Raw genomic sequence first — 13,897 nt, 5'->3', positions numbered from 1 at the left:
AAGTCATTTCCCTATCCACATTTGTTTGCAGAGCACTTGCTATGCTCTTAACCACATTTTGCTGCCATTTGCAGCCTTCTAGCCCTATCAATGATTTTTTTTACAGCCATTTTAGTGCTCCAAAGTTCGGGTCCCCATTGACTTAAATGGGGTTCGGGGTCACGTTCGGGTCCTGAACTCAAACTTTTTTGTGAAGTTTGGCAGAACCCGTCGAACCTGAACATCCAGCTGTCTGCTCAACTCTATCTATTGCTTCTCAGCCTAATTTATAAACTGTACACAAAGCACTTTGCATATGTTTTGATCAAAATGCATAGACCCACTCACCTTGTCAAGGTGGCCTCTGTTGAGTGGGTCCCTACTCTAAGTTGGTGCAGTTGCACATTGCGACCACCGTCACAGTAGCAAAGGTGACAAGAACCATTAACAAAACAAAACCACTGCCGTCAGGCTAAGCTCCAATGGAACTGCGTCTCTCCAACCCACAGGCATAGTACCAAAGCACCAACAGCAACCGTGCAGTACCACACAACATGAACAGATCTCAAAAGTTCCCCTCTCTATGTGGTCCCAGCACTCCTCCCATTTGGCTCAGGAGACTGTGCAAGGGTTAAAAACTACTTGGCCTCAGTTTAGTTTCTAAGACCATATAGAAGGGTGAGCTTTTGGCATCTGTTCACATGGTGCAGTGCTGCATGATTGCTGTTGTTGCCGTAGGACCATACCTGTGGGTTGCTGTGGGACCGGACATGGGGTCCAGTGCCAAGGTGGCTTGGTGTTGGACTGATTGGTCACGCTGCCTGCTTGCGCTGCGTTGCGGCGGTGGTGGTTGCCACATGGTGCTGTGCCAAATTAGAGTACGGACACATTTAAAAAGGAAGCCTTGATGCAGCGGGTGAGCTTATGTATCTTAATCAATATGTATACAAATGGCCTTGTTTATAAATGATGGTGTCATATACAATTAATTATGCTGATAAACAGTAGATCAATGCATAGCATGTGAAGGTGTGATCCATGCTGTCTCTTTTGCTCTTGGGAATTTTAGGTTGTGCCACAGCCTCTTGATAGGGTTAAGGTCACGATTCTGACTTCACTATTCCAAAACACTAATCTTCTTTTCAACCATTGCTTAGTTCAGTGTTTCCCAACCAGTGTGCCTCCAGCTGTTGCATAACTACAACTCCCAGCATGCCCGCACAGCCAAAGGCTGTCCAGGAATACTGGGAGTTGTAGTTTTGCAACAGCTGGAGGCACACTGGTTGGGAAACACTGGCTTAGTTGCATTTCTTGTGTGCTTTAGGTCATTGTATTTTTGCATTGTCCAGTGTCTTTTTAGCTTGGGGTAATGGACTGCTGCCTTTACAGTCTCTTGTAAAATGCTTTCTCTAACTTTACAATTCATTATTACCTCAATAGTCAAAAGGCGTCCAGGCCCTGAGGCAGCAGAACAACCTCAAACCCAGATGTTCCCCCAACAAAGCTTCTTAGGTGGCATTAGTTTTAGGTGTTGGTATGTAGAGATGGCCTTGTGTTTCGCCCAGTGGTCGTTTCGCGGCAGACTTTGCTCGTTTGCGGTTCGCCGAACAGGCGAACATATGGCGATGTCCGCCGGTGCCATATTCTTTTGCATTGTGCAGAACTTTGACCCATGACACATCCATCTGGTGGGACAGGACAGCCAATTAAGACATTTCAGCACATGGACATACCCCCTGCCCTATAAATAAATCTGATATGGCCGTCATTTTACATTCAGTCTTTTGCCAGTGTAGGGAGAGGTTGCTGTGTGGATCAGGGACAGACTGTTAGGGACACCAAACGCTAGCTAATAGGGCCACAAAAGTCCTTTTAAGGACTGGTATAGGTGTGCTATCGATAGGTGTGACATACTGAGGGGTGTGATATAATTATAATATACTTTCTAAAATAGAAAGTATATTATAGTGCATTTGTATCGTGCAGCAGTTGTGGGCGGTTCTGCTGCGAAACCGCAGCTAGATAGAGGGACAAAAGCAATAAGAACAACTAATTGCAACTGGTGTCATATACCTGTTGCCCCCCCAAAAAACTTATTGAGGCAGGGGTGTGATATACCTATAATATACGTTCTATAAAGTGGATTTGTATTGTGCAGCAGTTGTGTGCGGTTCAGCTGAGATACCGCAGCTATACAGAGGGACAACTGCTATTGGAACAACTAATTGCAACTGGTGTGATATACCAGTTGCCCCCAAAAAAACTGATTGAGGTAGGGGTGTGATATACCTATGATATACTTTCTATATAGTGCATTTGTATTGTGCAGCCGCTGTGTGCGGTTCTGCTGCGATACCACAGCTATACAGAGGGACAAACGCTATTGGAACAACTAATTGCAACTGGTGTGATATACCAGTTGCCCCCCAAAAAAACTGATTAAGGGGTTTGATATACCTGCTTCCAGCAAATAATCATTAAGGGGTTTGATATACCTGCTTCCACAAATACTGCTCTTCTATAGGGACTTTGGCACAGGATCATTTTGAAAATGACAGGCAGAGGAAGAGGCCAGTCATTCCGCAGGTGTGGTAGTGGTCAGGCAGGTGCACCAGGTCAGAGTCTAGGTGGGAAGTTGGAGAAGGTGCGTGCGATTATGTCAAAGGACGCACCAGAGTTGGTTGAGTGGCTCACTCAGCCTTCCGCTTCTGCACCCTCCTTATCCTCTGTATCTGCACCCTCCTCACTCTCTGCTGTGTGCACCCCCCAAGAAACCACCACCACCACCACCACCATAGCCCCTCCACTCGAGTCAGAGGCTTGGCATCGCATCAGGAAAAGGAGGTAGCAACAGCCTTTACCCAGCGGTCTGACGACAGTACCCAGATCAGCCCAAGGACAGAGGTCCCCGCTGTGGCTGCCTACTCCGAGATCTCTAATGTCAGTGGAGTTGAAGGTGACGATGATGACGTGTCAATGGATGTTACGTGGGTGCCCAAAAGAGAGGAAGAGGAGGGGAGTTCAGAGGGAGAGACAGAGCAGCAGATAGGGGGTAGAAGTAGGAGAAGCAGGCTGAACTTGCAGTGCACAGGAGGCAAAAAGCAGACTGCAAATGTATCTGGAGCGAGCCATCCACCATGCACAGTCACATCTGGCACTCCGAGGATGCCGTCACATGGCTCAGCAGTTTGGGCTTTTTTTAACGTGTCCGCTGTTGACAATAGTGTTGCCATCTGCAGCCTGTGCTGTCAACGCATAAGACGGGGTAAGCCCAACACTCACCTAGGGACGACAAAGGCACCTGGCCTCCCATCAACGAGCCCAGTGGGAGCAACACCGTCAGAAAACACAAAGCCACACTCCCGGTGCTCCACGTCCTGCCTCTTCTCCTTCTCCTCTTTCCTCCCATTTGTCCTCCACTCCACCTTCCACCGTGCCTTCGTCGTGTTCATCTGTCAAAAGGCAGGCTTCCGTTGCCCAAATGTTCGAACGCAAAAAGTTGATGACCTTCTGACGGCTGTAAAGCATGCAACCCGTGGCACCCGTGTGGATTTGTTGTTACTGCCACGGATTGCATGCAGGCCTGCCTCTTCTCCTCCTCCTACTTCATCCTCCGTCTCCTCCTCGGCTGACTCCTTTTCCACTGCTACCGCCTCTTCTGCTGCACCCCCCCAGCTCCCCAGAACCTATTCGACGTGCCAGGTGAGACGTTGCCATGCTGTGCTGCGGCTGTTGTGCCTGGAAGCCAAGAGCCACACCGGTCCTGCACTGCTTTCAGCTCTGCGGTCACTGGCCAATCAGTGGCTAACCCCAATCAATTTGATAGTTGGTAAAGTGGTATGCGACAACGGTGCCAATCTGCTGAGCGAGCTGAAACAGGGCAAAATGACACACATGTCATGCATGGCACACGTCCTGAACTTAGTCGTGCAGTGATTCGTTGCCAAATACGCCGGAGTCCAGGACGTCTTGCGGCAGGCCAGGAAAATCTCTGGCCATTTTAGAAGATCTTACACCGCTATGGCTCGCCTTGCTGACATTCAGCGGCGACACCACTTGCCCGTCAGATGTCTGATTTGTGACTGGCCGACCCGCTGGAACTCCACCTTGTATATGTTTGATAGGCTGCTCCTCCAGCAGAAACGTGTCGTTTACGACTACCTGTATGAACTTTGCGGCAGGACAGGTTCTAGGGAGCTTGTTTTTTTTTCCACCACGACAGTGGCTACTCATGTGCGACGCATGCAGTCTTCTGCGGCCATTTGATGAGATCACCAAACTGGACAGTCGCAGCCAGGGCGCCATCAGTGACATTGTACCTTACGTCTTCTTTCTGGAGCGTGCATTGCGTTGTGTCATTGATCAAGCTGTCGAGGAGCAGGAGCAGCAAGATGAGGTAGTCACAATGCTGAATGAATTCCCAGGGGGGGCTACTCCATCTCAAACAAGTCATCAGGAGTCTGAAGAGGAGTCAGAGGAGGATGGTGCCTGGGGGGAGGAGGAGGAGCAAGAAGAGCAGGCTTTAAATTTTTTTGGGATCCCTGGTGTTGTCCGTGGATGGGGGGAGGAGACCCCATGGGGTCCGTGGATGGGGGGAGGAGAGGGCGATGAGTAGGAGCCAGGCCGCTCCACCGCTTCCAATTTAGTGCAAATGGGGGCATTCATGCTCCAGTGTTTGAAGAGGGAGCCCCAAAAAAAAAAGCATAAAGGGCAAGGACCAGTACTGGATGGCAACGTACTTAGACCCCTGGTACAAACACAAAATGGCGGACATGTTACCAGCATCACAGAGGGCTGTCAGAATGCAGCCTTTCCAGGCCTTGCTTCGAGAGATGCTGCATTTTGCTGTTGTGGGCGCTGGCAAAGGAATTTCCACCCACAGAAAAACTGTTGCAGGTACCAATCCTACTGTGCATTGTTCTTTTCTGTACGGTGAATGAATAATTTTTGGGGCCTTTAGTCCACTGGCCTGCAGTATAATTGATATCCAATGACTGTCTAATATACCTCCAGCCACGTAATCACTTGATCTTTTATGTACGATGAATGCATAATTTTTGGGGCTTGTAATATAACTGGCCAACAGTAAAATTGTTATACTGTGACCGCCTAATGTACCTCCAGCCACATTGTCAATTGTTCTTTTCTGTATGGTGAATGAATAATTTTTGGGGCCTGTAATCCACTGGCCTGCAATAAAATTGATATCCAATGACCGTCTAATATACCTCCAGCCACATAATCTTTTGATCTTTTCTGTCCGGTGAATGAATAATTTTTGGGCCTGTAGTCTACTGGCCTGCAGTAAAATTGATATCCGTTTATCGTCTAATATACCTCCAGCCACATAATCACTTGATGTTTTCTGTCCGGTGAATGCCTAATGTTTGGGGCCTGTAGTCCACTGGCCTGCAGTAAAATTTATATCCAATGACCATCTAATATACCTCTAGCCACATAATCACTTGATGTTTTCTGTCCAGTGAATGAATAATTTGTGGGGCCTGTAGTCCACTGGCCTGCAGTAAAATTGATATCCATTGACCGTCTAATATACCTCCAGCCACATAATCACTTGATCTTTTATGTACGGTGAATGCATAGTTTTTGGGGCCTGTAATCTAACTGGCCAACATTAAAATTGTTATACGTTGACCGCCTTATGTACCTCCAGCCACATTATCAATTGTTCTTTTCTGTATGCTGAATGAATAATTTTTGGGGTCTGTAGTCCACTGGCCTGCAATAAAATTGATATCCAATGACCGTCTAATATAACTCCAGCCACATAATCACTTGATGTTTTCTGTCCGGTGAATGCCTAATGTATGGGGCCTGTACTCCACTGGCCTGCAGTAAAATTGATATCCAATGACCGTCTTTTATACCTCCAGTCACATAATCACTTGATGTTTTGTGTCCGGTGAATGAATAATTTTTGGGGTCTGTAGTCCACTGGCCTGCAATAAAATTGATATCCAATATACATCTAATATACCTCCAGCCACATAATCACTTGAGGTTTTCTGTCCGGTAAATGCCTAATCTTTCGGGCCTGTACTCTTGTGGCTTAAAATAAAAAAATTCTAGTCTCCAGCAGGCCACATTCTTGACAGTTTCCCTTTAAGATGTATAAAAATGGCCCCTGATTAAAATACATATTTTTTGTGTGAATTTTTGCCATTGATCCCCCTCTGGTATGTCACTGTCCATGTTGTGGGATGATTTGTGTCCTTCTAGTAAGTATTTGGTGGCTGCAAATATGACCTGAATGTTTTTCAGGTTCGCCTGCCATTAAAGTGAATAGGACCCACTGCAAACTTGCGGTTCGTGAACATTTGATCGTGTTCGCGATATCGCGAATCGTTCCGGCCAGTGCTTGTCCATCACTATTTTTATGTAGTGTTCATTTTCCTCCAATATAGCTATAGTACTTTTTACCAAAAGCAATGTGGAACACCCAGGTGCTCTCACACAAACCTGAGATGTGCCACAATGATTTTTTTCATAGCAGTGGCTTCCTTCATGGTATCCATTACTGTTGAGTGAAGTTATCTAAAATTTGATTTGCCTGCTTCACCAAATTTCACAAAAGAATTCGCTTTGTGATGAATTACTTCGTCACAAAGAGCATTTCTTTGTATGTAGCAGGCATAATGAAAGGGAACGGTGATCACACCGTTCCCATCATTGAGCCCCTCAGATGATGCGTTCATCGCTGATCAATGCATCTGAGATTAATATTGAGGACTTTTAGGGGTTAACCTGTTAAAAAAAATACTCACCTTATCCATTTGATAGCGTAGAGGCTGTCATCTTGATTAAAGACACCTCACACGGTGACATGATGACCTCACGATGGCCAGCATGGTGACGTCATACAACACTGCACAAGATTTTGCGTGGTAGCTTCAATCAAGATGGCTGGGGTCAGTGTCGGACTGGGGTTCCTAGGGCCCACCAGTAAAATTCATTCTGGGAGCCCACTGTGAAGCTACATACATATACTACCTTCCCAAAGTTCAGAGTTTTTTTTATATGGACATAGGAAATGTACTGTATAGCATCTTAGCCAGCGTATCTATATGTCTTTGCGGCAAATTTTTCCTGAAATTCGGATCAAAGTCAATTTGTTTGACTTTGATTTGCTCAACGTTAGTATCCATCTATGAACACCATTGTTCTTCAGTGTTTTTCTATGTTTCAATAAGTTTTTATTAAAAGGTTTTCTTACGCAGAAGAGAGGCATAGATGAGGTGGACGCAGCCACCTATAAGTACGGTTACGGTGCGTACATAGGAAGTGCAATTGTATAAGTAGAAACAAGTAACATTACAAGGTAACAGTAAGCCAAAATGTTGGCTTGACAAACAGACAATGTGTGACAATAGCCAGAATCATACGTCGCAGATTGGGAAAATAAGAGGGGGGGAGGGAAGTCCTGAGAGTTAGAAATACTTTAGTAGATCATTCATAGTATAGCATCAGGGAGAGGTACAGCGTATGTACTTGAGAGCCATGGCATCCATTGGTTGAGTGACCTGGTTCTAGATATAAGGTCAGGTGAGTAGATAATCTCGTGTTGCATATGTTGGTTTATCAGTTGACTAACCTCTAGAAAAGGGGGAGTAATGTTTTGTTTCCAGTGACGAGCTATCACTTTGCGCGTAGCCGTAAGTATGTGTGCAATCACCCATCTCTGGTCACAGGGAGTGTCATTGAGCCCTATACATAGTATAGCTGGTTGTGGGGTCAGATCAATGAGTAGATCAGTCACTTTGACAATGAGAGCATCTGTTTGTCGCCATAGGGGAGTAATAAGAGGACAGAACCACCACTTTTTTTACCGCAACCACGCAAGCAAATGGGCGAGTAACCTGCTGTTACATGTGCTAGTCTATCAGGCGTAAGGTACCATCTTAGCTGAATTGTTCCGTTTTGTTCTGCATGGTTAATGCATTTGGAAGGTTTGACTGCCCAAAACACTGCATCTTGCCATGCTGTCAATGGAAACGTAGTGTTAAGTTCCTCTTCCCATCTAATCATAAATTGTAGTTTATGTGCAGTATGATATGAGGTCAAAACTTGGTACATTGAGGATAGCCCTTTCTTTGTAGAAGGGGCTAGGGTGAGGAATTTAATGGCTGATGAGACCGTAGGTGGGGGTCTCTCATTTGTGGGAGGGGGGAATGAGCCTAGGAGGTGCCGGACCTAGAGATATTGATAGAAATGTTGATTAGGCAGGGCACAGAGGTGGCTACCATAGGCCCTGTGGGTAGATTAATGTGAAATTGGCCCAGAGATTGTGCAGCTAGGTAGCTACTGTGAGAAGATCCCTTAATTAATGCCTCTTCAAGTTGTAGCCATCTCTGCGGACCGGACGGACACCACCACTCCTTGGCCTGAGATAGTAGTGAGGCCCAATAGTAAGTTTTCACGTCCGGCACCCCCAGCCCGCCCTTACGTATGGCTGGGTATAAAGCCGATTTATAAATCCTAGGTTTGGTGTTGCCCCATATAAATCTCAGCATCTCCCTCTGGATTTGGGAGTGTATTTATAGGCACCCACATTGGAATACACTGGAGTTTATACAAAATCTTTGGTAAGATTAGCATTTTAACTAGGTTTATCCTAGCTATCCATGATAAATTGTGGGCAGATATATTCACATCATCATTTTGCAGATCATTTTTTAAAGCATTAAAGTTTGTGGGTACCAACTGTTGTGTTGATGGGGTGAGCTTAATGCCAAGGTAGGTGATATGGTCAAATTCCCAGTTAAACTGGAACCTATCCTGGATTTTGTATTTGACACAATCAGAGATGAACATGGGTAGTATATTGGATTTTAAGACATCCATTTTGTAATAGGAGATTTCAGAGAACCTCTGCAAGACGTCCCACACAGCCTCTAGTGATTTTTCAGGGTCAATCATGGTTAAGATCACATCGTCGGCGAACAAGGTCAACTTGTGGTGCTGTCTACCGACAGGGATGCCCCCTATGGCACTATTTGACCTGATGGCTTCGGCAAGGGGTTCCATCACCAGTGCAAAGATTTAAGGAGACATGGGGCACCCCTGTCGGGTACCATTTGATATGTGGAACGTCCTGGAGAGGAACCCCGAGGCCAACACTCTGGCTGAGGAGCTCGAGTATAAGCCCATGATACCCTTCACAATAGGTCCCAAGAAGCCAAATTTTTTAAGTACTCTTTCCAGGTATCCCCAGTGCACCCTGTCAAATGCTTTCTCAGCATCTAGGGACAGAAAAACTGTGGGGGACCTAGAAAGCTCTGCCATACAGTATGTAGGAGATTGATGATATGCCTGGTCCCATCTCTACACTGTCTGCCGGCCACAAACCCTACTTGATCAATTTCCACCAAGGCTGGTAGAACTTTGTGAAGTCTGGAGGCTAAAATTTTTGAAAAAAGTTTGATATCTGTATTCAATACGGATATGGGCCTAAAATTACCAGGGGAATATGTTGATTTACCAGATTTAGGCAATGTGACTATCGTCGAGCTTAACATTTCAGGAGGGATGTGACCTGTACATAAGAGGGTATGAAATAGCTTCTGCAAGAGTGGGGTCAGGGAGCTCCGGAACGTCTTATAGTATTTGTTTATGTAACTATCTGAGCCAGGGACAGAGTGTAGTTTGGCTGAGCTTATTGCACGTTCTATTTCCTGTGTTTCAATAGGGGCATTTAGGGTGTTCAGGTCAGATGTGAACAGGCGGGGTAGGGATAAACGGTTTAAAAACGCTGTTATGTCCTCCGACTGGGGTTGAGTAGTAGAGCTACTATTACACAAGTTATACAGGTTCTCATAGTACTCTGCAAAAGTGTCCGAAATCTTTTGGGGATGGGTAATGAGTTGGGATTTCTCTGTCTTCAGATGGGCAATTCTGCTTGTCGCATTCCTGCGCTTTACCCTTTTAGCAAGTAGGGATCCCGCTTTGTCGTCTATATTATAATAGGTGGCCTTCAGTCATCTAAACGAGCGCTCATGGTCGTATAATAGGATAGTCCTAAGATTAACCCTCACATCAAATAGTTGTTTTTGGAGTGAAGGACTGGGGTGCAGTATATACTCTGAGTCAATTTTGGAAAGTAGGAGGAAACTCCACACCAAACACTGATGGAAAGCGGGAACAGAAACTAGGTGTGAACACAGGGTAATGGGAGCAGGGCACCTCCTAATGCAACCCTCATCCTAGCCCTGACTCCTATCCATATGAGCGGACCTAGATGCTAGGACGACTCATACACTGGAACCTCGGACAATGAGTCGCCCTGATGATCCTGGAAAATAATGTCAGGAACTAGAGACGACCTGATCCTCCAAGATACGGATGAACAGGAGTCTCCCACATGCCTAGATGCAAAGGAAAGGGGAAGACAGTGAAAAGCAACTGGATCAGCAGGTAAGAAACTAGAACAACTAGCACTTACCTGCCGCAGCAACAGTTAGGAAAACCAACAAGGTGCATGGCGGCCCAAGGCAGAGCTGCTCACTGACATGTTGTTCCCCCTCCCGGGAACCCTAAAGCCCTCTCACCGAAGGCACAGACAGACAGGGGAGTGTCTAGCAACCATGCAGGACCGTACACACCAAAACAGCACTACTACTAGACATACAACACAAACCCTGAACATAAACCACACCATACATAGAAATGGGTAAGGTAGGAATACATGGTAGCAACGGGATGACATTGCTGTATCACTAGGTGGCTCTCAATAACTGGGCAGATGGAATACCCAGAACAGGAGCATAGCTCCAGCACCAACAGAGGCTGCCAGCAATATAAGTACCTAGTGACCACACCCATCCAGGTAGTTAACCCCAAAAGCACCAGACAGGGAAGGGAAACAAACCTTAAAGGAGAAAAGTACACACATGCCCCAGGCAACCAGCTTGAATGGCAAATGTGTCACGGCAAACAGCACTGAGACCGTGAGACAGCCATGACACCAACAGTCGCCTGCTCGTTATTGAAGAGGACCACAATCTCCTTCACAGTATGGGGGTGGGTGGGCAATTGCCAATACCTTCACTTGTCCCCATACAGAATCATTGTTTGCTGGCAGCAGAGTGTGGTTTAGACAGCACGATCTGCTGCTGGCAAACAATGATTTAGGTGTCTGCACCAACGATTCTAGCATGGGTAGTCAGCAGCACCAGCAGGTTCTCATTAGCGAGCGTTTTTCTCAAAGATCGCCCAGTCTATAGGGGCCTTTAAAATTGGATGTCTGATGGATGTCTGCTGGGGTCCAATGATCACTAGAACAGATGTTCAAGCCTCAATTTCTCCTCACATTATGACTGCAGTGAGGAGAAGTTTGAATGGAGAGGTGGTAAGCCCCTATTTTAATGGTCAGTGGAGGTACCAATTGTGGGGCTCCCAGAAATCACACATTTATTACCTATTTTATGCGAATACCCCTTCAAAAAGACAGACCTAAGCAAGAACTGGTCTTAAAAAGTGCGCAAGCACTTTCAGTGTCCTTGACTGACAATCACAGTTTCATGGAAGACTATCACAAAAAGTCATGACCAAACATTACTCTCCAAACACAATAAATTATTATATATAGTGGATTAGTGTAACGTAAAGTGAATTGGAAAGATTTGAGAATGAATAAGCTTACGCAGGCTACGTGAATAAATATATTTACTAAGTGATTAAATATACGTTAATAAAAATAAATCCCATACAGAATAATAAAAAGTAAATAAACATCACTAGCCTAAATGGAGTGGAAACTCCGTCGATCATGCTATAACCCATGGCTTTCTACCCCATTATAACACATGACAGACACCCCAGGGTGTACAAGAGAGATAGGGCAATCATACTTGCATCCTACCTAGAATGGAGGGCCTGGTGGAGTCTCCTGAGATAAGGTGGGTAGTAGAGTTTTAACCTTTTAGCCCCCCCTCCACTGTGCATCACTCATGTCTCTGAGATCACTCAGGAATGTGGTCTTAACAGCACAATGGGGGTTGGGTACTATCTATAACCCACTTAATTATAAGGGAAACTTATAAACTATTACAAAGAGTATTAAACAGAATTAAAGGGGAGAACTAATCAATCACTTAAAAATACCCTTACAATACAATGGGTGATGAAATATTTTTCACCAGGGTGGTTGATGAGACATTCACTTGCAGAAGTGTAGTGCATGGCCCATTTTATATACATTGTGTAAATTGTAGACATCTCCTGTCTTTCTGTTTTAAAGTGGGGAGAGGCAAGTGTTACGGGAATAACGTTTATTGACCACTCATTTTACTTTATTTGTATTTTCAGCCCTACAGGTATGTGCGAGATGGAACTAGTCAAGCTTACACCAACTCATCTTAACTGGACATGTCATACAAATATTTCTTTTCGTGGTCTTTATCATGAGATTCATTTCATATTCGTACCAGACAGAAGTCTGGAGAGTCGCCTTAATGTGTCTAATGAAGGTAAGAGCATATTTTTCTAGACTAGACTTACTAGACTTAAGTTGACAAGATTCTCCTCACCATCCTACTTCCAACATATACATTGTAGTCCTTTTATGTTGTCAAAGGAGCTGGGTGCCAGGCCTACTATTTTTCTACAGCATGTTTCTTATTTTGATCTTGAGAACATTGCCCTTGGTAGGAGCTACAAAGGTTGAGTGTACTTTTATGATCTCTTGTGGTGTTTTAGTTTGTGTTGCTTGCTTGAAGCTGTGTTTTTGATGCTGGATGCAGCTGGTCACCACTGATGGATTGCAGGGTGATCATAACCACTGGAAACAAGCAGTGTATGATGTGATGCAAACATAAATCAAGTCAGCAAAGGAAGCAATATGGTCAATTACAGTCCACTAGTAAGTGCCTTGTATTTGTCTACATGATAAATGCCATTTGCTGAAGTGAGACAACCCGTTTAAGGGAATCTGAAAGCAGTTTAGATGGTGCTAGGGAGTAGACATTGGGAGCAGTACAAACATACCTTTTCTGGCATTTTCTCATCAGGAGTAGCATGCATCTGAACTTTTATTCTGGCAGATTTTGTTTCTTAAGTGCATTGTGAAGTGCTCTTTGCATTGAGCAGCTTCACAGCCCCTCTCCTCTGATCCATCACCATCAGGGGCATGATGAGCAGACTACTCAGGGTAGCTTGGGGGTGATTTGCCAGTGACAGGCTCAGTTTAAATAAAAATAATAGGAAGTATTATTACAGGTTGAAGCTCCCCCTGCCTGAAAGCAGTTTTTCCCTGCATGAAAGTATAAAATTATCGATGAAACCAGTAAGGTGTGAATGGAAGGACCAGCACTCCACTAGGATTGGATAAATGTGTAACTGTATTCCAGTAATCTCCATATGTGTCAGCAATGTGGTGGAGACGGTTTTTAGCTGTTCCATGCACAATTATTTCCAAGTGTACGGCCACACGTTCAGGCATCTGCCTTTTAATAAATTAGGTGTGTCTTACTTCAGAGCAGGGGGGTTCAAGACTGGCATATGGGAACGCCAGTCTTGATAAATGTCCCCCTCTATGTACTGAGGTATAAGGCCTCTTTCCCACGAGCGTGACGGATTGGCTCCGGATGCGTTCAGGGTGCGTTCAGTGAAACTCACACCATTTTGCAAGCAATTTCAGTCAGTTTTGTCGGCGATTGCGTTCAGTTGTTCAGTTTTTTTCACGCGGGTGCGATGCGTTTTGATGCGTTTTTCACGCGCGCGATAAAAACTGAAGGTTTGCAAACAACATCTCTTAGCAACCATCAGTGAAAAACGCATTGCACCCGCACTTGCTTGCGGATGCAATGCGTTTTTCACAGAAGCCCCATTCACTTCAATGGGGCCAGGGCTGCGTGAAAAATGCAGAATATAGAACATGCTGCGTTTTTCACGCAACACAGAA

General features: G+C 45.2%; 1 protein-coding gene across 5 annotated transcripts in view; it reads left to right on the top strand.

The window, feature by feature from the left end:
* The window catches only part of LOC122927210 (cytokine receptor common subunit beta-like), a 73,255-nt gene that overhangs the window by 30,149 nt on the left and 29,209 nt on the right, over positions 1-13,897 (top strand). For all 5 annotated transcript variants that reach the window (XM_044278849.1, XM_044278848.1, XM_044278845.1 and 2 more), the window contains one exon: positions 12,304-12,464. In XM_044278849.1, the coding sequence (XP_044134784.1) occupies positions 12,314-12,464 (151 nt within the window). In that variant the 5' untranslated portion in view covers positions 12,304-12,313. The remainder of the gene's footprint in view (positions 1-12,303; positions 12,465-13,897) is intronic.

This window comes from Bufo gargarizans, chromosome 2 (genome assembly GCF_014858855.1).
Source record: "Bufo gargarizans isolate SCDJY-AF-19 chromosome 2, ASM1485885v1, whole genome shotgun sequence".
Classification (NCBI taxonomy): Eukaryota; Metazoa; Chordata; class Amphibia; order Anura; family Bufonidae; genus Bufo; species Bufo gargarizans.
This window is presented reverse-complemented; position numbering and strand designations above follow the sequence as displayed.